The following is a 27301-nucleotide window of genomic DNA, read 5'->3' on the forward strand; positions in this document are numbered from 1 at the left end:
TAATTCCCAGAAATATGGAGTTGATGACGATTGAATCACACATTCACACTGAGTCATTTTAAGGGGTCATAGGCCAAAAAGGTTAGAATGTGGCATTGACCTTCAACACTCAATTTTGGCAAAAAAGTAAGTTAACCCTTTGTCTTACCCCTTGGTTATGTGGTCAGATCTTCAACTAATATAAAATTCTAAACCTGTTGGTCTTGTCCACACCAAATACATTATTCCATTATTCACAGTCTACAAAATATGTAATATAATGATAACAAAAAAAGTTAGAGTTAGTAAAAATTTAGTTAAAAGCTTACAAACTTTAGATATTTATCAGTCCACAGTTAGTAACAGTGTCTAAAAATAGAGAAATCTTTGACAATGTCTGGGCACCCATCTAAGATGAGTACAAAGGCACAAGGCAGACATCACACGTTTGTTCATACATCAAAACTTCACAACAACGATGTGGAGATGGTGGAGATAGCATCACAATTTGCAGTCAGTTTTAATGCCTTTTAAGTCTGCTGGGCTGCAGTCGTTAAGGAAATAAATTATTCCCAATCACATCAAGGTTCATCACAGCATAAATTAAGGGTGGTGGTCCACTAGCTGAAGTTGCACTGTGAAATACATCCACTTATCCACTGTCCCAGTTTCACCCAAAATATGCTTTTATGTAATTCGTGCATTGTTTTATGCTTTTTTAATCTTTACGTTAGGATACATTTGGGAGTATATTTCCACTAAAGAAAATTGAACATTTTATATTTATCCCAGAAGATGGCAGTATTACAGCTACAAGGAGACCAGCGCTACGTAAATGTAAAGAAGAAGAAAAATTACCAGTGAAGAAGAAACACAGAGCCGGAAGTGTGTGTCCATCGGTCCCATGTGATGCTGTTCAATCCATTCATTTCTGAGACGGCAACTTTAGCAACATTAAATATTGAAGTTTCTAACGAACACGGACATAGTTGCTATATAGAGGTATAATTGTAGTATACCCTAAAAACGTTGCTGTGTCTGAAAGCAAACGGTAACGCTAGCTAGCTGAAAAAAATCACAGCTTTAGCAATTGATAATAAGTCTGATATTTGGATGAAGGGTGTCGTGGATCCTAGCATGATCAAGGAAAACCGGTGGAACATACCCCCTAATGCTCCAGCGTGCATGGAGAGGCATCTGTGCTCAGCGCACTACAGAACAGGTAGGTAACTTTAACAAGCGGAGCTAGCTGAACGTTGTGCATGAAAACACGTTTACGTTTTCATTTTTATGTGCAAGTGTCTTCAGTAAAATTTTAAGTTTATACAGTCGAACAGAAAGTAAATCACAGTTTATTTTTATTAAATCGGTGTACCCTATACGGATTTGTTGTGCTTTTGGCTAGAAAATTATAATAATCAATCCAATAAATAATTTTGCAACTTGACAATGAGCTGCTCTATTGATTGAATTTAGGGTACATTTGAGCAACCCTTACCCCAGGAGAGATGCTGTCACATCAGACTGAGTTCATAAAGTCTGGCAGTCACTACTGCTTGCCTTTCACCTAACAATGACCTGACACTCCCCACCCTGCCTTGGATAAGAATTCTTATAGCGTCTAAAACAACATGCTTTACTAATGTGCTTTTTTCCCTTTGATTTACTCTGTTCTCAGATGGCAACCTGTTGCTTGGGGCCTCAAGCCTCACTGGTAGGAGCTGGCAGGGGTCTGTGTGGATCTACAGCAATCCTGAGCAGGCACCCAATGAAGGATTCTGCAAAGCTGGTGTGCAGACTGAAGCAGGTGTGACAGATGTCAAATGGGTGTCAGAAAAGGGTATTGTTGTTGCATCAGACTCAGGTAAGAAACAACTTTACAGTCTATTATGAGCCAAGCACCTCACCTGGCACTTGAATGACAAACTGCTTTTGTTGTACTGTACAGGTGCCTTGGAGCTCTGGGAACTAGCAGAGGATGAGCGGCTGCTTGTGAATCGTTTCACCAAACAAGAGCATGACCATATTGTCAGCACACTAAGCCCAATTACTGGAGCAAGCAGTGTTGTTACTGGCAGTATGGACTGCCGGTTAGAAACTATTTTTAACTGACACATACACAGTTAAATGACGTGTTACTAATGAACATAGGCAATGTGAAACATTTAACACAGTGGATCTTTTCTCTTTGTTTTTTGTTATAGAATTAAAGTATGGGATCTCAGTGAAGAGACAGTTGTCACTACCTACAATGGTAAGGCTATATACTGTATATAAATCACTTTGAAGAATACGAGTAATTGAATCAAATTCTACTTGGTGTCACTGTAAGACAAAAGAACTGACCTCTTTTAATTTATATGAAAACAGAAGTAATCTACTTGGTGCAGAGCTGAGGATTTTTTTGTAATGCTTGGGAAAATAGGGAAGTTTTACTAAATAATTAAAATGTTCTCAAACTACTCAACACTTGCCTAACTTTAAAAGAATACAGGCACAAGTTAAAAAAAAAGATATTTGCTCTTGAGTCACATTTGTGTAGAACTATGCTATGTATATAAATACAACTTTACTTAATGTAAAAATATCATAATTAAAATAGAGTGGTCTACTGTTTTTTAAACTGAATGTGGTCAGATGATTGGCAAGTATGATTTTTTTAAAAATGATTATATGTATTTCTCCAGTGCACACACAGCCAGTCACTTGTGTTGCTTGCAGTCCTACAGACGAGTCTCTCTTCATCTCCTGTGGCCAAGTAAGATTGTTATCAAATGTTTAGATTAACTTTTGTGGGCACCTAACTTACAATCATAAATACAGAAGTTTTGGGGCATTTTGCTGCATTAATCTGCACAATGGGTGATGGAGAAATGTGAATAAATATATTGTCTATTGTCACAATTGAAGTTGAAACAACAGTAAAAGAGCAGAGGGAAAACTGCCAGACTATATTCATTCATACTCAACCTGTTGCTGTCCTTCAACCTTCAGGATGGCCGTGTTCTGATGTGGGACAGAAGAAAGCCAAACAAACCTGCCTCAAAAATAGGTGAGCAGTTTGTCAAAGCTTAAACTACTATGTTCAGACATGTTTGCTTTGTTGTTTTCATTAATTTTACTACAGTGGAAACTAGTATTAATGGCACATAATCAATTCACCAGTTACCAAATGGGGTTTTGACTGTTGGGCCCATTCTGCAGCTTTATCACTCTCTTATTTTATTTTGTTTCAGATGCCGAGTCCCCCAGCTGCTCACCTACCACTGTAGCGTGGCACCCCCACCACAGAAGTACAATTGCATATGGTAAGGCCTAGAAGCAGACTATTTGTGGACATAGACATGAAATTGGCACTCACTCTGTTCTGGTCGTGCTTATTGCTCCTCAGGTGATGAGCTGGGTAAAGTCACTGTGAAGGATTTGTTGGGAACAGAGCCAGCCCAGGTGAAGAATGTTCACAGCCGCAGAGTTAATGGGCTTGCCTTCTCCACACATAGGTACGTAAACTTTTCCAACTTCACTATCCTCTCACTTAGCTCCTCTATGAAATGATAACTGTTTTGTTTTTCTTGTCTTTTTTTTTTTTTTTTTTTTTTTGTGCCCCAGTGCTTCCTTGCTAGCCTCCATTAGCAATGACTGTTCCCTTGCTGTTATGAACTCTGAACTGCAAGAAATGTGAGTCTTTGTGGTTAATACTAAATGGACAGCTTTCTGCAATATTTGGGGGAAGTAATAAAAACTAATCATGTTTTCTTCTGCTATAGACTTAGAGATCGGAAACACCAAGATTTTGTCAAAGGTGTAAGCTGGCGTCACGGTGGCTCTGATACCCTCACGACTGTAGGCTGGGATCATCTTGTGCTTCACCACACGGTGGATCCAGCTGTTGTAGCTCCCAACTCCTCTTAGACGCAAAAAACGATGCAAGACAATTATTAAAACTTATTAAACCTATTTTTGAGTGATGTACCTAAAATGTTGAATGACCTATATGTCAACTAGGAGAAATAGATTAAAGTGTTAGTTTTTTCACTCCGTACTCCCGATGTGTACACATTTAGACTATTGTGCTCCCTGTCCTGACCTTTGTGAATTCATATTCTACAATACAGTCTCTTTGTCTTTCATGCATCATCCATATGTAGTCACATTAGAGTTAACCCATTTGTATTGCATACTTTTACATTAAAGAAACCTACTGTTGTGATTAAAAAAAAACATTTGACATTTCTTTGTATTTCCTGGAATCTATTTTAAGGCAACAAGTGAAAACCTATCTGAAGAAAATGGATTACTGGGGATCAGAACAGAACAATTGTATATTGTGTATGAGCTCCCAGTGCACCAGAGCTTACACCCTTTAACACACACACACAAGTAAATAATATTACATTGTGGATGTACTCTGTCAGTAGAAGGTAAATGTTGTGGAACTTTGTTGTGGAAAAAAACTTCTTTACTTTCCATCACTTCACTATATTTGCATTTTGTACTGCCACCATGAATAGAATCATGTACTTCCTATAACCCAAATCTACTTTGAAAGACTACGTTGGCCTGATTTTAGAATCAAAGATAAACAGCTTTCGGCTTGTCCCTTTTAAAGGTCACCACAGCAGAACATGGATGGATAACGTTCCTGCCGAAACCCTCCCATTTATTATTTATTTTTTTGCTCTGGATCAGCACCAAGTTGGTCCTTGGTTGTTGGGCAGGTAGGGCCACACCTGGTAGGGTGTGATTCAGACCTGCGGCCTTCTACATCCCAACTCAATGCTCTACCACTGAACCACCAGGGCTATATATCAATGTACTTAAAATGTAATTTGAACTAGAAAGCACAATATATAACTGACTGTAAACTGATTCTGGACATCAATTGAGTCCTTGCACACTTTCAATGTCATGATATCATGCCAAAGGGGTGTACTTTATATGCTAAATTGTTTTATAATATTAACTAAATGTTGCTCATTTCACATGGGAATTTGAAATGAACATTGATTATAATCTACTGTGAATATAAAAATACATTGACCAGACTAAGATCATGTCAGGGGAAACATGTAAGGTTATTATTACATTAATGGTCAAAGTTATGCTACTGCTTACTTACAGTTTCTTCATCTATTATATAAAGTGCAGTTCAACTATCATGATATTTGGCTAAACAATCTATTTTACATCCACATCCAAAAGCTTAATGTTGGTTTTTACTAATGACTATCATAACTTGATGTAAATTAGGTTTGCTGTAACATTTTAATAACTAAGAAGGCTTGATGCAAAATCTTTATGCTGTGATTAAAAACTGACATTTATTAAAGCATGCATTTACTGCTTGGATTTGTTTTCCAGTTATGTTGTTGGATACTTTGCTGATCAATAACTTAAATATTCAATTTAACAAACTTACAATGTACGTACAACAACACATATGTTTCATACTGATATGTAGAGCATAACAACATGTATTTACATTCATACATTTGTAATGAAGTAAAACAACCTGTATACATATGGCAAAATTTCCTAAATCAATAAATATGAAAAACAAACATACTAAGTGATCGACATCATCTGGCACTTATCTGAATTAACTTTTGGCTTGGCTCCAGTGGACTTGCATCATGTACATGTAACCGTAATAACATCGCAACTATGGGACGAAGTTATACCATAAACCACAACAATTACATTTTATATTATTGTATTTTACATTCAATTTTACATATGACCTTTCAAACTGCCGTATAATGTAGATTGTTTTTTCACTCAACGTATTGTTATACAGCATTAATTTAAGCATACTGTTGATAGTATTTGCCGGGTATTTGGCTCTAAATCAAAAACTCGTAAAGATAAAGACACTGAATAATCACACTGATAAACAACAGCAGCCACAACAAGCTTGTGTGTGTTTGTATTTAGTTTTTTTATACATGACTAATAACTAAGCTGACTATTGTTATAAAACATTCTTAACATATTAGCCAATAACCCTTAATGCTCAAACTGCTTTTTTCTGTTCCTGGGAATGAAAAAGTGTATTATACAAAAACCAGTGTGGGCCATATACAGTCATGTGAAAGGTTAGTACCCTTTATTTTGGAGTGGCAATAAAATTATAACAAAAAGGTTTTTTTTCACCAACATACATTTAATGCACACTTAAATGTAAAAATGTTTCTTTATCCAAACTAAAAGTAAATTTCTAATTTAATTATCAAGGGGGCTGCAAACATTTGCACATTTTTATTTTTTATATAGACTCCTTTACCATTTTTGTTACTTCTTATGAAAAAACATTTGTGTACTAGCTGAATGTGCAACAGTATTATGGCTTAAAGTTTGCATTGTCTTACATTAAAAACTGCATGTAGAGCAATGCAAACATAAACTCTACCTAGTACAATAACATCATGTCAACTGGACTTCGTCTGCTGCTTGGGTGAGTAACAAAATATTTCTAACCAAAAAGAAAGTCCAGTTGACATGATTCAATCTCAGGAAAATTTAAAAAATACATGTACAAGTTTGCATCCCTCTAAATAAATTAGTTAATAATTAAGTTTAAAGCATTTCTGATTAAAAAAGACTTGCATCTAATTGTACATTAAATATTATGTTGAGTAAAAAAAATCTTTTAGTCATTTTTAGAATAAGGGGGTACTAACTTTTGCTGTACTTTATGTCTAATTTCTCTTCTTCTTCAAGAAGACTCCCCTTTACTGACCAGAGTAATAGGCTGTTTAGTACCAGGCCGAACTGTAAAGGTCAAACCATAGGGATGTTTTGATGGTCCATTGCTGAAAAGAAGAATACATTTATGCTTATAAGTGGATCCTGAACCTAGACACTGACATTACAATATTAAAAAAGTGTATGTGTCATGTTGATTACTGGACATCTTACCTTGTGGGAACTTTCACTGAGGATGTCTCCTGATTTTTTTTTAAAACTTTACCCTCCAACTCCCGCATGTCCAGTGTTGCTGCTTTCTTGGTCACAAGGTTAATCTTGCTCTGTGGTGTAGCTTTGGAGACAACAGGGACCTTATTGTCCTCATCAGACAAGGGAGTACCCCAGTCATCAGAGCCAGATTCTGCCTCTCTCACTGGGCCCATTTTATGGTCCATTTCCAACATCTTCTTTTGTAAGATGCTCAGAAGTGTGGCCTGACTGGGTGAAAGAGTAGATGGTAGCTGAGTAGGGACCACTTGAGTTTTTGTCTGGACTTGGGACTTTGGTTTGACATTGATGTCTGAAGGTGGAAATTTTGGAGCGACTGGGGATTTAGGTTTAGGAGGAGGAGATGGAACCAGACCTGGAGGGGGAGGGCTCACAGTTGGTGCTGGAACTGGAGCTGGAGAAGGAACACTCACAGTCGGTGCTAAAACTGGAGGTGAAAGGCTCACGGTTGGTGTTGGTGACTTTTTCAAAGGAGGGTCAGGTGGAGGTATGGAAGGAGGAGGCTCCATAAGCTCATCTAAATCATCAAACTCTGGTGGTGGAGGAAGTACTGGCATGCTTAACGCTGATTTACTGTTCTCAGGCTGTGCCTGTTGAGATTTTGAAAGGCTTAGCTCTGCTTTTTGTGTCAGCTCACCCAGGCTGGTTACACTTGGGGATGCAGCTCCGGTAATTTGACTTAGAGCTGGACTGGTAGATGGCAGCTGATTTGTAACCAGTGGGGTACTGTTGGATATTGTAGGAATTGGAATTGGTGGCGTACATTCCACAACAGTGATGGGCTTTGGACTCTCTTGTACTCTAGATGCAGGCGAAGAGCTAGACTGTGGAACAACAACAAAGGAATTGGGACTTGAATCACTAGGGTGAATGCTTGCACTCTGCTGCTCATTTTTCTTAGCAGTGTTTTCTTGTGACAGGGAGGGGGTTGATTTGTGTTTCTCCCTTTCTTTAGCTGCCATTAAAAGAGCCAGTGGAGAAGCCCCATGTCCCTCTCGTGTCCCACTGGTTTCACTACTTTTCAGATTGCGTAATTTACGATCTATTAACGGACTGAATTTACGAATCTGACTTGGAGATCCTTCATATTTGTTGTTGCCAGGCTCTAAATTCACCTGAGTACTGTTCATTTTCGGAAGCTGTGATGGAAAGTGGGGCGGTTTGGCTATATCTGGCTCTCCTGAAACTGCCACCGTTTGAGCTTCCTTCTTTGGCTGTGGTGGGGGTGGTTGAGAGGGTTGGGTAATCTGCAAGTTCTCATTCACCTCTTGTACCCCTTTGGGAGCTGATTTAAGTGGAGTAGCCTCTTTCGGGGCTTTTCCATCCACCTGGACAAGCACTGGGGAGGATTTAACAGATACAGAATCTTCCAGGAGCAACATCTGTTTGGGTCTTGTGTCACGGTCCTCATATCCACTGAGAATTGAGGCTTTAGGTAAACTGTAAATTTTTGCTGTGTTCTGTGGATTAAAGCTAGAGAGTGTGGGTGCCTGCACAGGGGGAGGTGGGGCAGGAGTTTGTGGTGGGGAGTCAAGGGTGGAAATAGAGGACAGTCTAATGGGCTTTGGAGGTGGTGCCTTATGAGTCTTTTGTTGCCTTTCAATAGGTGGCTGTGGTGGGGCAAATTTTGGAGGTTCAGGAATTTTATCTGGCAGCGGATAAGAACTGGGTATAGATGATGCAGTGCTGGTCATGCCGATTGATGGGGGCTTTGGTGGAGTCATTGGCGGTGGTTTTAAGAAAGCATGATCTACCTCCATAGATTTGGATCTTGAAGTGGACCCTGAAAGAGGCTGAAGGTTTCGAGAGTTTAGGTCGCCAATGAAGTCTGGTGGAGGAGGGACGAAAGATTCTGGTGGGGGTGGAGGTGCCATTGAGGGAGGAGGAGGAACAAATATTTCCCCCTCCACAAGGTCAGGTACAGATATAACCGATCCGTTGGATAACTTGGTTTGACCAACTACAAAGAAAGAGAAGAAGGAGAATCGGTGGTGAGAAGAGTCCACTGCTGTTTTGCTCAAAATGCAAGAATGTGACGTGACTTTAACATAATGATATAATATTTATGAGCTGGTGCTTTCACACTACATCAACAACTGGCAAGCAGAATATCTACATCAAGAGAAATATCACTAAGGTATAGCAAAGCATTATTTCCGATAAACCAGTCAGATAAGGATCTTACTCAACCTCAGTTTGCTCACAGCTAAAATGAAATGAATGACATAATTTTCTTTTTATAAAGACAAACACTCCCATTCTGTAAAATGCCTGCCAGCTGCTATAGCTTTTTTGGACACATTCAGCAGGATTATTGAGCAATAGCTTGGACAAACATTTACCAACTGTGTATTTTAAAGCCTTTGTGGAGGGACTGTCATTACTGTGATCCTTGAACTGAGTCGTACAAAAGATACCATGAATGATCAAGGTGTGTAATCTGTTTTTAGCCTTTCCTATGTTAATGTTGAAAAAGGAGGTGGAATGCTTACCTGAACCATTGACTTTTGGGCCATTGACAGGAGGGAGAAGAGGGACTTTCGGTGTTGGGACAGCAAACCCCTGAAAACTGTCAGAGGACTGTGAGGAAAAAAAAAATCATCAAACTGTCGATAATTCTGAGACACATGAAACAAAGCACAGTTGAAAGACAGCGGTAAAGATTATATAAACTGCCAAGCATTCACTGTTTCAGTCAACAAACCAGTTCTCAACAATCACAGCAGCCAGTGTTCCTCACAAACAGGTTACCTATCACGTTATTAGCATCAATAGAATAAAAGTTGCTTCCAAATCATTTATTTTTTTCTCAGGTATTGTTTTATGAAGAACTTAGTGTATATAAATTCTAAAATGTCTTATGTGTAAATTCATTCTGTAAAATATAAACTATTGCAAAAATATAATCTCTGTTTCCAAATAGTTTACTCTTTTATTCTCAAAGTTTTGTGACAGCGAAACTTGTGGCGACATGTTGCTTGGGGATAATTTCTGTACACCAAGCTTTCACATATTTCACTCATGAGGAGTACAAGTGAATCAGAGGATACACCTATTATTCACTACATTGTCTAGCATTAAAGTAGACCTGGCCAAACAGGCTGTCACTTAGATACCTGTGTGTTTATGTGTCTGTGTGTCTGTGGGTGTGTTTTTGAGGAAAAAGTGTGAGAGAAAAAGAGAGAGAAACTGTTCTCTTCATGGCTCAGTGCCACCAAAAATAAACACAGACTGTGTTGACACATTACAAATCCACGAGAGTTAACAGCATGTATGCCCTTCAAATGTTCAAAAAATCTAACTTGATGTAGCTATGATGTAAGACTGCTGCAGGCCCTTTGACTAACCTTCTCCTGCAATAAATCAACAAACTCCTACTAGTTTCACTTCACACACAGGTCTAATAAATTAGATTTCGAAACATGATCTAAACTCTCTCACCCCATATTATCATGTTTATATAAATGTAAAGCATACCTACTCAAATTCTAGGCAATAAAGTTGTTATAGAAAAGAATGTTCTCATGTAGTTTATATTTGCAAAGCGCAAAAAACGTCAGAGACATCTGACTTGCAGATGCTTATCTTAGAAGGGAAAATATTTAAGACTTAAAATAAGTTGAATGCCTAATATTACACCTAGAATGACACTGTGCTCATCACAGGACACTTTGTGGCTTCTTGCGATAGTTTGAACCCTACATCGAAGGTTGAGGGTGTGTCATTAACAATGGCGTATGTTCCAGTTTGATTTCATCTGTTTGTTCCCTGCACTATGACTCAGTTTCATCTGTCGCAGGCTGAGCTGTCCTACCCATGTGGTGCTGGGTGTGGCACATCCAACACATGCCACATATGCATTCACAGAACACTCCCAAACACTGAGGTGTGTGAACAGCAGCAGGGATGTTTATACCTGCAGCAGGTTGATATAATTGAACCTCAAAAGCATTATTATGAGTAAATGTCATTTTTTCCAAATCTCTTGGAAATCTCTACTATTTATTGTGAAGTAATATGGTAATGCACAGGCATTACAAATGATGGAAGACATATTAGGATCCTTTATGTAAATGCCTCCCGTAGTTTATGTGCAAAGCCTGCATAATCACAAACCACAATTTCAAAATACTCAATTACAAGTAGAAGTCTTATACTCAAACTTCTATATAAGGAAATGCACTATCAATATCTCAACCGGAAATTAAAGTATAAGGTTGTTATGGATTTTTTTTGTAAAATCACGATCTGAAAAGTAACTAACAATTGTGACTGTCATATAGTTTAGTGAAGTATATATAAGTACAAATAGTATCAAAAACAATGTAATATCTAAATATGATTACTGCATTTTGAAATACAATTGAAAAACAGCTCAGGACAAATGCAGTATGTTATGTACCTCAGAAAGGTAATAATACCTTTTTGAGTTAAACCTTTTCTTACTAGTGCACATCATTCGAAGAAAAAGTATAAGCAGGTATGTTTGTTTATCATTGCCACATTAGAGTAAATTATAGGTATTAGAAAGATAAGTGACTCAGCTTCTCTGCTTAAGGACTTTCACTGAACAGGTAAACATCTCTAAACTCAGAGTTATTGTGCATACGTTACTTAACCTTGGTTTTTAGTCAGTTTTTTAAATTCATGATCCTGTAATTATTTAGGCTGACCCAGATTCATACACACTCTGCCAAACACTAAAATGTCCATTTAACGCTAAACTGTCCATTTATCAGTAAGTTGCATCTGTGCAGCTCTGCAGATATCGAGTTAAAATGAAGGAATCACTGATGTGTAAACAGCAGGTTGGAGACTGTCCAGACTATACTGTATGTTGTGTTACTTTGCCATCGGAAAATAAATATCTACACAGCACGAAGACTTACTGAGATACTCACAGCATGATGCTTGACAGTGGGTCTGGCCCGCACACTGGCAGTCCCTGACTCAGGGGCCGCTGCTGAATCCAGCACCAATTCCACGTTATCTAGGGAAATAAAAGGCAGAGTATTAATACCTTTTGGCAGACCTCTAACACTAAAGCAAGCTTCAACATATTTTAGACATTCAATTTCTAATAATGATCCATGAATAATTTGGACACAACTGACAAATGAGGAAGCTGGAGTAACCCCCCAAATTTGACTGCTGTTAAACTATTGTTGGTCTTTCAGGTAGAGATGACCACATTCTAGTCATCACACAGGTAATGAGATACTGTAGGCACCAAAGCAGCCTTTTAGAGGCTGTCATTTAAGCGGAGGATCTGTTAGGTCATCCTACATTTTGGTAAAATATTCCTCTTATTGACAAAATAACTCAAATGTTATACACAGCTGCACGGGCAATGTTACAGTGTAATAATTACAGTGTCCAAACAGACATAAATTGCCTTCAGTTTTTGACGCCAGGAAGTAAATAAAAAAACTTGGATTTGTTTTTTTAACTGTAGCTAAAGCCATTAAGTTGTTTATATTTTAATGGCATCACATGACAAAGATTTTCATGTCTTTAAACACTGCAGTGAAAAAATACTATAATGTCTGTATGCTGATGCCAGAGAGGCAAAAGGATCCCTCTGCACTGTCGCTGGAAATGATCAGATGGTCTGATGGCTTTTATCGTACATCTTCAATCGAAAGGGGTTAAGGGCAAAGGTGAGTTAAAGAGCAACGTCACTGAGGTGAAGACCCAACAGCTAAAATGTCACCATTAAGTGCAGAGAAAAGAACAAGACAAAAAAACCACAGCAGCTGAAAAACCATTGCTTTGCTGTTCGTTCCAGTGTCAGCAATGACTGATGAAAGACACCTACACTAACAGGCACTTAACATGTTGTGTCAGCTCTCTGTGGTGACACTTTTCATTAGGACTAAAGAAAAAGTAATCAAAGGGCGCCATTAAAAACTAGGAAGAACCCAGAAGGAAGAACTCTGTTGGAACTGCATCCCAACAAATTTGTTTGCGCTCCTGTCTGATTTGAATCAACACATGATGTAGATATTGTGGGATTGATGTTACCATAGCCTTTAATATAGCTTGCAAGTTGTCTATTCCTGTTCTGAGGTGTATTACATTTAGTTGATCCAATTTCAGTGTTCAACTAAAACGTTGAATGAAATGTAAAGTAAATGCAAGGTCATCATTTACATTACTGGAGAGCTCTTTTAACAAATATGAGTGCACTAGTAATAAAGTACAGTAATACATCTTTTCAGTTCTTGAAATAATAACAAAACAAACGAATGTAATGTGATTTGTGGTTTCAACAGGATATTCAGATTGTTTTTTTCATAAGAAGCTGTTAAAGCTACACAGCTCCGCACATTTAGTGGACAGATCAGCATGGATCCAAATGGGCAGGGTCGTCCAGATTTATACAGAACATTGACATAAAATCAAGCTGTTCTCCTGATGGCGTCTCCTGCTCCATGTTCATCAGGCTTATAATAAAAATCGAGATGTCCTTTGTGATCTACTAACTGTTATGAAGTGTGCATATAAGAAAGAGACGTTTAAAACGTTTGAAGTACAAAGGTCATGTTAGTTTCTAGGAAATCGTTCCTGTAAATACTTAAAACTCCATCACAGACTATGGTAAATCAACTGTGTAAGTGTACTCACCCATGTCTTTGATTTTGATATTGGTGTCGAAAAGAGACTGGTTCTTTCGACCCAAAAAATTCAACGCCCCCTTCTTCATGATTATTGATTAGTCAATATTGCTTCTGGGGGAATTATTGGCACATTTTGGGCAGACGATTAATCCAAGGTTGAAGCGCAGGTAAACTACTTTCGCGACAGGTCCACCACCGGTCTCCAGGTAAAGCTGGTTCCAGTGGTTTGATGCGAACTTTTCGGGACAGACGGAGAAAATGGAGCTAACTCCGCCTCCTCCCCTTTTACTGTGCCTCCAAGTTTGAGTACACTCCCAACAGGTGATACCTCGGCTCTTTTTTTCAGCCACATTCCAGCCCCTCTTGTCTTTCGTTTGCTCACTTTGATGCCAATGGAGCACAATGATCTCGTTGCTCTGGTTTGATCATCGTTTTTTCATCGTTTGTCTCCACTTCAAAGAACTGTGGTCTACAAATTTGTCAGGACTCACTGATTATGTAACAGGGGTTTCATCTAGAGGAAATACATGCTGATGCATAGTCATTCAAAACGTGTTGAGAAAAAGCAGAATTTGATTCTTTAGCCTAACAATGGTCATTAAAAACTGAGTTTTGATGTGAACTGACATCATATTATTATATAATTGTATCATAATATTACGTTAAAAATTATTAAACCGTATTATAGCACAGTTTAAAACCATTTACATTGTGGTCCTTAGGTGAAAAGTAGCTGGAAATGAGTGCCATTACTCAGATACAGTATTCCCATGACTTCTATCATTGTATTTCATATTTCATAGTCAACTGTATATGTTTTACTGTCTCTTTTATTTCTTACTATCAGCTATATACTGTATGTATGTCAACATGTATTTAGAATTGTTTATATGTAATTGAGTATTTACAATGTGTGTATGTAGTGTGTACAGGTACACAAAATATATTGAAATATAAGAGACTGAGGAAATGGCAAATATGGCAAATGTAAACATGGCACTTAGCTGAGCAGTTTTTAACAATTATTGGTTAAAATACTAGAAAAATATACCAAAGCCAAACTCTGAACAATAAGTAACTAAAGTAATCTTAACCTAAGCAAAAATAAATTGGTAAAAACATACATTCTCTTCATTAATGTTGCTGGAAGCCCAAACATAACAAATAACCAAGTGTGTGATGTTTTCCCTGTGTATTTGTACAGTTAAGAATTAAGGTTTAAAATATAACTTTTTTGTTATGAATTTTATTACATATCTGTGTCACTGTTTAGGTATTTCATGGCAATATTGACCTAAGGATGGTGAAGCAAGGGGCCTATGTAATAAATGTAAAGTGAGCTGATTTCGAGTGCTCGGAAAACCAGTGCTGGAATGTAATTAAATACATACAGACTAATTGACTTTACTCCAGTTTTAAATTTACTGCAAATGTATGTATTACTCCTCTACATTTGAGACGGTAGAGGAAAGACTATGGATTTTAATCCACAACCTTTTTTTATGCCACAGTTGAGCAATGTTGAACATTTAGATTTAGAATAAAGTTAATATAGAGTAGAGTATTTTCTTGTCTACCTACAGCTAAAGCTTTAGAATGAATTTAAAAGGTGCATCATGAATTATAATTGACTGCAGTTGAAATATCCTAAACAAACAGATGTAAAATAAAAAAATTCAAATATTTTAATCTAAATAGTTTCATACCAATACACAATTTTAGCAATTGTAATTATTTGTTGATGCAATCATCATTGTGTGAAAACATAGACACATATCTGAACAGCTTTGATTACCATGTATTCACTGTTTAATTCATTTAGGTTAAATAAGTTAAATAAGATTCAATACATGGTATTCTAACAACCCAAGGCCCATTACTGCATAAATGGTAGGTTTTCTTTTCACACATTAGGTAGTTTATCACTACTTCTGAGTATGTCCCCCTGTCAATAATTTAATCTTAATGATATTATTACACTAAGAAGAGCTGATAAGGAAAGCTATTTTCTTCCTCATATTATCAAAAAATGTATAAAGTACATGTAGGATGGAAAATGTTCACTGGGTGTGTTTAAGGAAGTGAATTTAGGTAGGAGCAGTTTTGGCCTGCAGATTTTTTTAGGTATCCACACAGCCAGAAAGAAACCCAGCCAGTGTGTTTGGCTACAGTCACTGTCTGTCACACCTACAGTAAACCCCAGATGTCCTGAAGAGCAACCAGACTGGACAATCTGGTTCTAGATTGCAGAGTGATGCTGCTGACAATGTGAAGAATGTGCTGGCAAGAGAGAATGTTTCCTGCCTTACAACGCTTAACTTACAGCTAAGTGCTATTCAAGATCCAAGTTAACACACGCTGCACACCATGACCTCCTTGGGCTCTTTATTAATTTTATTATTCAGTATTCAGGCCTTTATTTATGTATTTGTTTCCAGATATGCACATTGAGTGAGGAGGAACACAATGTGAAATTTTGAATGGTGAATACAGTGTCCCAATGTAAGGCAAAGCTAAAGCTCAGTTGGTAAGGCAGTCGTCCACAAACCACAGGGTCAGTGGTTCGATCCCTGGTCCCGGCTATACGTCGAACTGTCTCTGGGCGACCGCTAACAGCCCATTCCCATCCGGTCCAAGCCCGGTAGAAATTGGGGTGGGTTGCGTCAGGAAGGGCATCAACATGCAATGTTGATCCAATGTTGAAGCCGAAAAGGACAAAAAAATAAATAAATACAGTGTCCCAATGTTAGAAACACTGAACCCTAATGTGTAGCTTCCATCTTCGTGTGATTCTGTAGGTGAATGGGTAAATGAGAAACAATCGTAAGGTGCTTCAGGGGGGAAGATCTAGAAATATTTTATAGGGGTGGTCAGCCTGAGGCACAGGTTATAAATAGTGTAGCACAGTTGAAAAGAGGTTTTAAACTGATCTGTTTTTTGGGGGGCAGGTATGTCAAATTCTACCATTTTACCTATATATATGTATATATATATATACATATATATATAAATCCATCCTTTGCAGGGGTAAACTGACAGGTTGTAACTACCAGAAAAATTATTGTGACAAAATATATGAAACCACCTTAAATGTACATAATATAAAAGTCTGATGTATTTGTTTTAATAAATGCAGACCATTTAACACTTCTCCTATATTTTTTAATTATTTATAATTATTGTTTATAAAATAATAAAGCCATTATACACAGTTGATAATCATTTTATCTCCTTTTATTGTTGCTTGGCAGGTGCACGTCCTGATGCACCGCAGACTGCACCAGCACAGACACCACATTATTTCCTCCCATCACCATCCACTTTGCCTACAGAGACTGATGTATAAGGAAATGACCAAAATACAATAAATGTTTTACATGACTTCAAGATGAGGTATCTGTCATAAATGTTAATGAAAGAGATGATATATGAACTAAATGTATTTTGTGGAAGAATGTGCATAGTTTAGATGCTTGAAGGGCACCTTTCAGTACTTCCAGGGAAAATTGTTGACAGTAAAGCTTGTGTGGGTCTGCATACCTTTTGTTCACATAACGTTGATTTTATTTTGTCAGATATGTCATGATAACTTGGTGATTAATAAGATTTTCTTACTTTCCCAAGTATTGTGCTGAAACAATCATAAAGCTGTGGAAATCCCACCATAGGCTTAGATGTGTATGGGGCCCTGTGGTAATGCAGAATGCAGAGTCAAAGAACCAGCACTAAGCTGACATCTACTGGTTAAAAGATAAAACATTTACTTTCATCAGTTTCTAATATGATCTCTTTGTGTCACCTGTTATCCATTTGTGTAATTGATGGAATTTGTAATTATATGTCAGCAGAGGACTATTCCAACAAGATGTTTGTCTTTCGCCAAAGATCTTGTTGATTAAGAAACTGATGGAAATGCAGGTTATCCATTGGATTATTAGCTGGCATTACTCTTTTCTAACAAAGCTTATGCCCAGGTCAGAGTCAGCAATGCTCCTGTTTCGAACAGTGCAGTACAGGAATGTGTTGCTTTCCCCATTCTTCTAACATTATACATTATATATGCTAAATAATGCACAAGTACTGTCCCGGAAACTACAAAATCAGCTTCTCAGATGATACAGCTATCAATGAGCTAATGGAAAAAACTTCACTAATACTAAATAATTTATATTATACAAAGTTTGCATTGACAGAAAACTCAGCTGTGTGGGTCCAAAATGACACACTGTGTTGTTTTTCTTGAAGACACTTTGTTGAGGTCTTGTGGCGCTATCCTTATAGGGTCCTATAAACACTGAAGTGGGTGTGGTGTTTTTTGTGAAGCTGATGCTTATTATGTTTGGTTTTTATATTATCACCCATTCTGGTTATTGTGTGTGCTGTAATGACAGTGGTCGGGACCAAAATAACAGAAACTAAGAAATCTGCAAATAAAGTACGTTTAGTTTTTATTTAGGAAAAAGGGAAAAGTCTGAAGTGGATTGTGCGGTGAGTCAGCAGGCAGTGGTGAAAGTGAGTGGGGTTTTCTCTTTGCTGGTGGAGCAGCAGCAGAAATGGCAGTAGGAAAAATCTGAAGTCCCTCTTAAGAGTGAGTGAGGGGATCTGGTTTGGTTAAGGGCTGACTCAGTAAAGGTTGGAGTATTGGCACTAGATGTCAAACAGGCAGGTAGTCATTGTTATTCGGAATTTGTAGAGCAAATGCTCATTACCGCATAAACTCAAATATCTTCCCTTAAAGAATAATCTTGAGTGGTCCCCGCAATATTTCAAACTGAACATCTTCGCTTTGAACTAACTGTAGTGTTTTCCAACGACATGTTGCTTCATTTGACCCAATTCCTAAACTGTTATTTTTTTTAATAAAATCCTTACATTGAAACTGTTCTGTACTTTAAATGGGTTAGATGTAACTACACAGAAATAGATTCACTGTACTTTAGCTGTGGTGCATATTGTAAGATTAAAGATAGCATCACCATGACTGTCTTCCTTTAATCTGCTGATTCGTTCATCAAAAGGTATCCTACCAGTACACTGAATTATGATTTGAAAAGCAAGAGGGTGTGTATGTTTGCACAATGTTATTGTTTTTAAAATATCTTGAGGTGGCTGCTTTTATTCATTTTTGCATGCCCCATATGGCCCACTCTGTTGAGGAATGGCTGTGTTATAATATTGAGGGCGATAGTCTCTGGGTGTATGTACTTAGATGCATAGGATCTTGAGTGGACATAACATGTCATCCATGGTTCTTATTGATGTGACTGACACACATGGACTTGAAACATTTAAAATGAAGACAATAAGACACTATGTTTGTTTTTGTCCTTTGGTTCACATGGCACACTTTTTAATCAGAGGTACTTGTTTCTTATCTTATGACTCATTCAATTACTTATATGTGTAATCTGTCATTACAGGTTATGGCCTGACTGTGGAGAGTTTGCCAAAATTTTGCCTGTATTTTTAGTGGGCCTGCAAAAGTGAAAATAGGCAAAATTTAAAAAGAATTTTATTAAATATTAATAAACCCAAATCAGATAAAACACAAAATAAATTGTGTTCAACAGATTTATAATGGGACCTCTTGGGGGGACCTCTCTGTTTCAGAACCACTGAATACATCACTGGGAAGGTCTGTTACCCAAAACGGGACAAACACAACCTTTGCAATGTCAAAGGTTTGTGGAAGTGAAAGGGTCAAACCGTTGGGAACACTTGCAGATTGTCAAACAACTTTATTGTTATATGACTAATGTGTTTCAGCTCTTAACCTTCACCAGGGTCTCTTCAACATATAACCGTAAAGTTGTTCGACAAGTGTTGCTGGCGGTTTGATCTTTTCAGTTTGTGTCCGCACGTTCGTGCTCTTAGGTGGGATTTCACCAGAGGTACTTCTTTTCCGTTTGCTTCTTTTCTGGAGCCCAGTGGTCTCCATGGACCCAAAACAATCTAAAACACCCTGGCACAGTGATTACAAACATCTATTCTCCCTCCAGTATGTCAAAAAAGCATGACTTAGCCTAACACGGCCACAGGCTCATTATGCAGCTCAAAAAATATTTTAACCCAAAACCAGGAAATCCAAAGGGAAAGATGCACATCTGGATGATGGACACATGCTGCCAAAGTCTTGAGTGGTTTTAAGGAGTGGCTTGTTATTGTTGGCTGTTTTTGCTTCTATTATGACAGGATCATGATCAACTATCCACCTGTCTTGTGCCACTTCATAATGAGCGTAGTGTTCTTTTTTCTGAAACCTGCTCTGTCTGGCAAATCCTGTCAGACTCAGTTTTGGCAATAGGTATATTAAATATAGACCAGTCAGGGCCGTATACAAAGGAAGGAAGACCACTCCGAATTGGGGGCGAGTGGGAAATCTTATATTAATGTTTTACAAAGTAAACAACATGTAGAAGTGTGTGTATCACACTTCTACATGTGTTAGTATCATGATGTTAAAGCAATATTACATGATTACATATTGATAATTATTATGGATACCTGGCCATTATAATATTGTGCAAATGTGTCCTCAGATGCTCGAGATAAAACTGCGTCTTGTCCACGTGCCTTCCTCTTCCAACAGCTGCTCACATAAGGTGTGTCACCGGCGTGACGTCACAGACGTACCTGAGTTTCGGTGAGGAAAGGGGAAGGGCCAAGCCAAGTGAAAAACATCAGCTCTACAGTGTTGTCCGAAATAAACTTTTCTCTTGTTATTATCTTCAGCCGGGCCCGTTAAAGTGACTACCGGTGGTTCTTGTTTAGAGGACATCTGCGGGAGCTTTGGATTTTCGGAGGAAAGAGCCTTTTTTTTTTCTTTTCAGTTTTTGGTCAGCAGGCCGAGGAAGAGAGATCTAAGGAACTTCCTGGTTCGCAACAGGTATGTGTGGGGTTTTTTTTCGCTTCGTGTTTGAATAGCCTGCTTTGGTTATTGACGTTCGGGCTTTAGTGTAGTGTGATTCTGACATTCAAACATACGGTGACCTTTAGGGTCCTGACGACAAACAAAGACATATGAAGTGGCGTCTGTCAAAGTAACCGAGCATGTTTGAAATGTTTGGAAATTGCAGACGTGCAGGATTGAACGCGGCTCCTATTTATTACTGAAAGCATTAAACGTATCTGGTATTTGGGGAAGTGATTGAGACTTGAATTGAACCGTGGACTGACTGCTGTGTTTGCCTGTCTGTCAGGATGTCAGTCACCCCTCGACGTGTCCGCCTCAAGCCCTGGCTGGTGGCTCAGGTGGACAGCGGACGATACCCGGGTCTGGTCTGGATCGACCGTGAGGCCATGCGCTTCAGGATCCCATGGAAACACGCTACGCGACACACACCACAGCACGAGGACGAAGACACAATATTTAAGGTTAAATCTCTACCTTTATCAGATGGCATGATGACAGACGTACACAGGGTGTGTGTGTGTGTGTGTGTGTGTGTGTGTGTGTATGTATGTGTATGTTTATTCTAAGAAAGAACACGCACCGCCGGCACTTTCCCACCATGTTTTTAGTCCATATTGTTTCATTCCACCTCAATCGAGATCAGTGTTGCTTCATAGCCTTCATGTTTAAGGATCTTAAATGTGTGCTACACATTCTGTAGCACAAACCAGCAGTTTGCCTCTGGAGCAACATTTGGTTTGCATTTTGATCTCTCAGTGGCTTCAAGCATTAGTGTACAAACCACAGGATCTTAGACATGGGAAATAAGGGCAGGTTGGTACCAGCATTGCCCCTGTATTTGTGTTACTGCATTCCAAAAAAATCTGTATTTAATTGTTTATTTATGTTGTATTCAGTGCATTCAATCTTCTTTAGTATAGTAATATTTGTACCTTTTTTTTATTTGTCTTAATTTTTGTAATATTTTTCAAGTGACAATGTGCATGTGTTTCCCTTAAATTTTTGATTCTACTTTTATAACTGTAAATACATTTAATAGTTCATTACAGTGATTCATGTACAGTAACTCAATGGTAGTCAAAACGTATTTCTTTATCATCTACCACACCACCTTAAAAAAAAAACAATAGGAGTATGTGGATCCAGTGCAGGAATATAGAAATATTAAAACAGATCTGTGATATCGATACCTCTGTCCTCTAGGCATGGGCTGTGGAGACCGGGAAGTTCCAGGAGGGTGTCGATGAACCTGATCCTGCAAAGTGGAAAGCTCAACTTCGATGTGCCTTGAACAAAAGCCGAGAATTCAACCTAGTCTACGATGGCACCAAAGAGGTCCCCATGAATCCTTTGAAGATATATGATGTCTGTGATATCCCACAGCCTCTCAGTAACCAAGGTAGACGAAGAGCATGTTCAGTTTGACAGATCTTCCTCCTCAATTAATGTTTAAATCTCTCATTTTACTTTAATTTGACATATGTTATTATCTTTTAATTCTATTTTTCAACACACAGGCTCTTCAGATGCTGGGTCATGGACTCCGCATGATGAAGATGGTGGTGAGGAAGATGTTCCCGATACACCTGAGTCTCTGCCTCCATACCCAAACAATGGTGAATGACTTTTTTTCTTGGCAGCTAATAAAAAAGGAATGCAAATAAATATAGTTTGAATGCAGTTAACAACAACTGCAACAAATCCTTCTTTCTTTCCTAATTAGGCACCAGTCCGTCCCCTCTCATCTTGTGGTCTCCAATGGGCTCAGATTCATCTGTACAGCCTCCTAGTTGTCCCCCTTCAAACGAGGTCTGGCCCAAAGAAGAGCGAGACAAAACCTGGCTTAAAGAGGAGCCTGTGGATGTGGAGATGCACCCCACACCTCTGGCTGATCTGCCCACTGCGCCTCTGACTGATCAGTCCATGCAGCATCATCCTCTACCTGACGCCTTATTTGCCTCTCCAGAAATGTGGATCAGTTCCCTCCCGAGTAAGCATACCCTGTTTCTAGTGCTGTTAAAATGTGGAAATCGAGTCATCACTGCAAATAATTTAAAACCCACACGTCATCTTATTTCTTCTTGTCAGTAGATTTGAAAAAACAGGCAGAAGTGTGACACCTGCTGTATCATCCTAGTCCAGTAAAGCCTCATTGTATTTTTTACAATATTCAATATATTTTTGTTGGCAAATCCAGTTACATGATCATAACGTACATGTGCTGTTCTGTCACGCTTTCACCTTTCCTTGGAATCATGACAAAAATGTACAAAAAGACCCCTTCGTATCGTGATAGAAACATATCTCTACAAACAAACAAACAAAGTATAAAACAGAAAATAATTTATAGTATAAGTATTTAAATAACTTAATTTACCTCAGTAAAGCCAGTTGGTCACAGAACTAAGTGGAGATTGCCCTGAATGTGTTTAAATTATAGTATAAGTACATCATTATCTGGAAGGTCCAGTGACAGGTGAGACAGTGTCCTGCTTGAAATCTACACCATGAAGACAAAACAGTCCAATCAGTGCATCAAAAAGATGAATAAAAAACCCAAGGCAGTGCATGGATACAAGACATTTGTATATCAATGAATATCTCAGGATAAATCCATCTTTAACAAATAGCCAGAATATGAAACATAGAAAAATCTGCCTAGAGCAGGCCTTCCTCAAAAACTCAGGGACTGTGCAAGGAGGAGACTAGTGAGGGAAGTCTGCAGGACACCTATGAATACTCTGATAAAATTAAAAGTTTTTTATTAAGTTTTTTTAAAGACAAAAAAGTAAATTGACCATGAATCAATTTGTAGGCACTGTAGTTAAATTTTTTTTTTTTTTTTATAGACGCTGTGTTTTATGATTGTAGCTTCAAGCCAGTACTTGTTAGTGGAAGTAATTCATTATTTAACATTTCATAATGTTACTAAGTCAGATGAAACTCAGCTTGTACTTTATGAAGCCTAGGGTAGGAATTCTAAAGATGTTTTTACGTGTGATTTGTCCATTGTTAGCTTCAGTTCCACATCGCACATGGTGCTAACATGTGTCTACACTTGTCTGTGACTCAGTGACAGACCTGGAGGTTCAGTTCCTGTACCGCGGGAAGGAAATGTGTCCCACAGTGACCGTCAGTAACCCACAGGGATGCAGGCTGTTTTACGGAGACCTCGGCCCCATGGTCAACCAGGAAGAACTTTTTGGGCCTGTAAACCTGGAGCAACTGCGCTTTCCGACTACAGAGCACATCACCAATGACAAGCAGAGGGTCTTTACAAGCCGCCTGCTTGATGTGATGGACAGAGGTCTAATACTGGAGGTCAATGGCCATGATATCTATGCAGTCCGTCTCTGCCAGTGTAAGGTATACTGGTCTGGTCCCTGTGCCCCAAATCCAGCTGCACCAAACCTTATAGAAAGACAGAGGAAGGTCAAACTCTTCTGTTTGGAGTCTTTTCTCAGTGGTAAGCAGAAATTTCACTATACTGTTTAATTTAACCGATTATGCTAATTTAACAATAAAGTCTTTGGCTTTGCAACCCTTTAAGTTTTGGGAAAGACAATACTATGTTGTGGTAGATAAATAAAAATATCTGATAAGCAGGTGTGATAGCCCACCAGCGTGGTCAGACACCAGAGCCTCCTCAGTTTGAAATCAACCTATGTTTTGGAGAGGAGTGGCCTGATGGAAAGCCCAAGGAGCGGAAGCTTATTATGGTTCAGGTGAGAAATGTTGACGTCTTTTTTTTGCTTATCAAGGAACAGTGGAGGCCTGTGAAACAGGGATTAGACTCTTCAGTTAATTCCTGCTCAAACTCTATGTTAACAGCACCTGAGATTCATTTTTCTGTGAACTGATTGACTAATCTCTAGATTGCATGCAAATATTTTCCTGCAGGAGTAAAATGTACAAAGGTAAATTCGATCTGCACTTCATTTAACTTTTTTCAACTATAAGAATCGGATTTACATGTGTAGTCTCTCCTGCAGTGACTCATGTTGGTGCCTTCTGTGCTTCAGGTCATTCCTGTGGTGGCCCGTATGATTAGCGAGATGTTTTCTGGAGACAACACACGATCCTTTGACAGCGGTAGTGTTCGCCTGCAGATTTCAATCCCAGATATCAAAGACAACATAGTGACACACCTTAAGCAGCTGTACTGCCTGCTACAGACCCACCAGGGACAGGATGGCTGGGCTTTGCCCCCAGGTCCAGGCCTTAACATTGTCCAGGCTCTGCAGACACAATAAAGCAGCCCACACTGTATCTGTGTATGTTTCGCATTGCTACTGAGAGTTACGTACTGCCAGCAAGGAATTACATAAATGTAATTATAGAAGTGTGTGCAATACACTGTAGGATTGATTTTCTTCTTAGCTTTTCTCTAGTATGACTGTGCTGTTTATAGAAGCCTCACTGTAGCATTACTCTGCTGTATGTGTGCATGAACCGTACACAGCTGTGACTCCAAGGACCAAAGTCCTGCTTGCTGTATTGGAACATTTAAGATAGTTAATGAGTTACAGAACTTGCCCTGTGCTTTATTTATCCAACATAGTCAGAAGGTACCAACCTTTCCTAGAATCTGTCATTTATGAAACATGGCAGAATACCTTGTTTTTTAACCTTTTTATATGTTGAACAACATATCAAGAGATACATTTATATTGTTTGTAAAATTATAGGCAAATGTAAAAGTATGGATTGATAGAATATTGTTCCGCCATCTATGTTTGATGTCCCATTTTTCTGTGTGCACATGTAATTAACAAGTGACTGACGTAAAGTCTTAACTTTTGGGAGCAGTAGCCATTTTCTGTCTTCAAGTTATTTTTCCGTTTTTATATTGCATATTATTTTTTCTTTTCATATCTGCAATTATAAACTTTTTTTGTGTGTGTATACAGCCAGATAACTCAAAAATATTCAGCTATATGGATTTGTTTTAACATGGATGCATCTGCACTTTGGGGTGCTGAATTGTGTTTTTTGGCTAGTCGAGTTTCTGCATTTATCCTGCAATCGTTTATTTTATCAATAAAAATGCCAAAATAATGTTGGATTCTATTCATTCATTTATTAATCACAGACATTTAGAACAGTTTCTGTGCAAACTGAGTAAAATATGCAGCACAATTTTAGAATAACTTTGGCAATGTTTTGCTGAGCTAATTGGGAACAAAACTGTTTACTATAGCTCTTTGTTAAGGCAGAGTTTGATTTACATTTGTGCTCCAGCCGACACTGTGGACCTCTAGTGGCAAAGTTAAGCCTGGAAAGAACAAACAAGATTCACCTTTTTAAAAATCATTTTAGACATCCTGAAAACAAAACTGAGCCACCAGGCCCCCTGGCTAAAAAAAAACTAAAGAAATCATCACAATCCTGCATGTTAAACATCGGTGGCATTAATTACCACAATCGGAATTGTTTAAAATAAATTGTTTTCTTAGTAAAAAATTTGAATTACTCCACTATCAGTAAAATATGAATAATCTGCTTGGTACCTGAGTAGAAAATTTCAAGTGGTACCTGTAGCGTAGATTTATTTAGGTCACTTACTTGAGTTCTGAGTTTGGAACTTTAGTACCTCTGCACACAGAGGGGCTGTGTAACTGCAGCCTGCTCAGAATGATCATGCTCACCCCTGTCCTCCATGACATTATTAAGACTAGTATCAATGTGGTGGCTGATCTGTGTACATTTGGACAGTGACACAAACTGTGTATTAACCATGTAGGCAATGTGAAATATTTAACCTATAAACCCCCAGCCCCAGTGGCTCAAGAAAGTTTGAAGTGTTTGCTGCTCAGCTGGTCCATGGTCAGGTATGTTTTATTCGCTCATTAGTTTATTTTTCTTATAATTCGCTCACGTAAGGAGACAGATGAAAGGTCTAGAGTTGATGTCACACGTTGTATTTGCCTTTAGAATATGTTGGTGGTAAATATCAATATAAAGTCCAGTGAACTTGAATAATGGTGCAAAAAGACCACAGTAAACAACTTTTCTAAATTTTAGAAAAAGTATATTCCTGGTAAAGAAAACCCACTTGACAATAGTTGTCCAGGTCAAAAACAGCCCCCATGAGGTAGATGTATCTGTAAGGTATCTATAAATAGAAGATTTGAGCAGAGTAAAGACACAGGGTTTACATTTCTTCTTTCATTTGACAGACACTATCCAAACCAACAACACGTTTAACCCTCAAATCCGGTGCAACAAGGAGTTCAGTCTGGACCAGAGGACCTGGGGATCAAACCACATGCAAACAGGACTGTATTACAGTGTTTTTCTACTGTGTGTGTTTCAGCTTCTTATGAACAGATTAAAAGGTCTAATTTGTACCAGCAAAATGAGAAGTACTTTGGAGAAGGGAAAGGAACCACTCATGCTCTGGACCATAGCACCTCCACATTTGGGTATATTGGTGTGCCTAAATAATTTTAAACCCCTGAAACTAGGGGTGTGAATAAAAATGGCTGTGATTTCTAAATAATCCCTAAATTAAAGCTGACAGAATACTCTTAAAGCACATTTTGATGGTTTCAACTTCATTGTGGTAGAGAACCAAAATGATGTCGATCATGTTACTGTCCAAATAAATATGGATCTAACTCTAAGTACTACACATCCCGGACTGTAGCTAAAGTGATCACCATATTGTGGAAGTTGGTCAGTGTGTCAGTTTAAACCTACTCCAAGGTTTTCAGAGGAAACATTGTCCTGGTCATGTGTTTATTACATCTCTAAGCAAGTTGTTGTGATGATGTTTCTGCCAGTATAAGTGGATTGACACTTCACTTAAGTC

At 38.3% G+C, this 27301-nt stretch overlaps 3 protein-coding genes across 5 annotated transcripts; 2 read left to right on the forward strand and 1 right to left on the reverse strand.

The window, feature by feature from the left end:
• The first annotated feature begins 837 nt into the window (after positions 1-837).
• Positions 838-4200, forward strand: wdr77 (WD repeat domain 77). Its single transcript, XM_067505037.1, has 10 exons — positions 838-1201; positions 1658-1843; positions 1928-2069; positions 2184-2233; positions 2667-2737; positions 2974-3031; positions 3216-3287; positions 3371-3479; positions 3589-3657; positions 3747-4200. Exons 1-10 carry the CDS (start codon positions 1093-1095, stop codon positions 3889-3891), a joined length of 1011 nt encoding a protein of 336 aa, XP_067361138.1. The 5' UTR covers positions 838-1092; the 3' UTR covers positions 3892-4200.
• Positions 4201-5274: 1074 nt separating this feature from the next.
• LOC137127708 (uncharacterized protein C6orf132 homolog) lies at positions 5275-13826 on the reverse strand. 2 transcript variants are annotated; one of them, XM_067505035.1, is made up of 5 exons: positions 13582-13826; positions 11844-11944; positions 9447-9534; positions 6898-8914; positions 5275-6791 (listed from the first exon to the last, which is right to left on the reverse strand). In XM_067505035.1, the coding sequence occupies exons 1-5, from the start codon at positions 13658-13660 to the stop codon at positions 6695-6697; spliced, it is 2382 nt and encodes a 793-aa protein (XP_067361136.1). In that variant the 5' UTR covers positions 13661-13826; the 3' UTR covers positions 5275-6694. The 2 variants fall into 2 exon arrangements, with proteins under 2 accessions (XP_067361136.1, XP_067361137.1); XM_067505036.1 differs by having other exon boundaries at positions 11856-11944; positions 13582-13825.
• Positions 13827-20206: 6380 nt separating this feature from the next.
• irf6 (interferon regulatory factor 6) lies at positions 20207-25545 on the forward strand. 2 transcript variants are annotated; one of them, XM_067505575.1, is made up of 8 exons: positions 20207-20460; positions 20774-20948; positions 21691-21886; positions 22005-22103; positions 22211-22477; positions 23561-23953; positions 24091-24212; positions 24510-25545. In XM_067505575.1, the coding sequence occupies exons 2-8, from the start codon at positions 20775-20777 to the stop codon at positions 24738-24740; spliced, it is 1482 nt and encodes a 493-aa protein (XP_067361676.1). In that variant the 5' UTR covers positions 20207-20460; position 20774; the 3' UTR covers positions 24741-25545. The 2 variants fall into 2 exon arrangements, with proteins under 2 accessions (XP_067361676.1, XP_067361677.1); XM_067505576.1 differs by having other exon boundaries at positions 24094-24212.
• Positions 25546-27301: the final 1756 nt, after the last annotated feature.

This window comes from Channa argus, chromosome 5 (assembly GCF_033026475.1).
Source record: "Channa argus isolate prfri chromosome 5, Channa argus male v1.0, whole genome shotgun sequence".
Classification (NCBI taxonomy): Eukaryota; Metazoa; Chordata; class Actinopteri; order Anabantiformes; family Channidae; genus Channa; species Channa argus.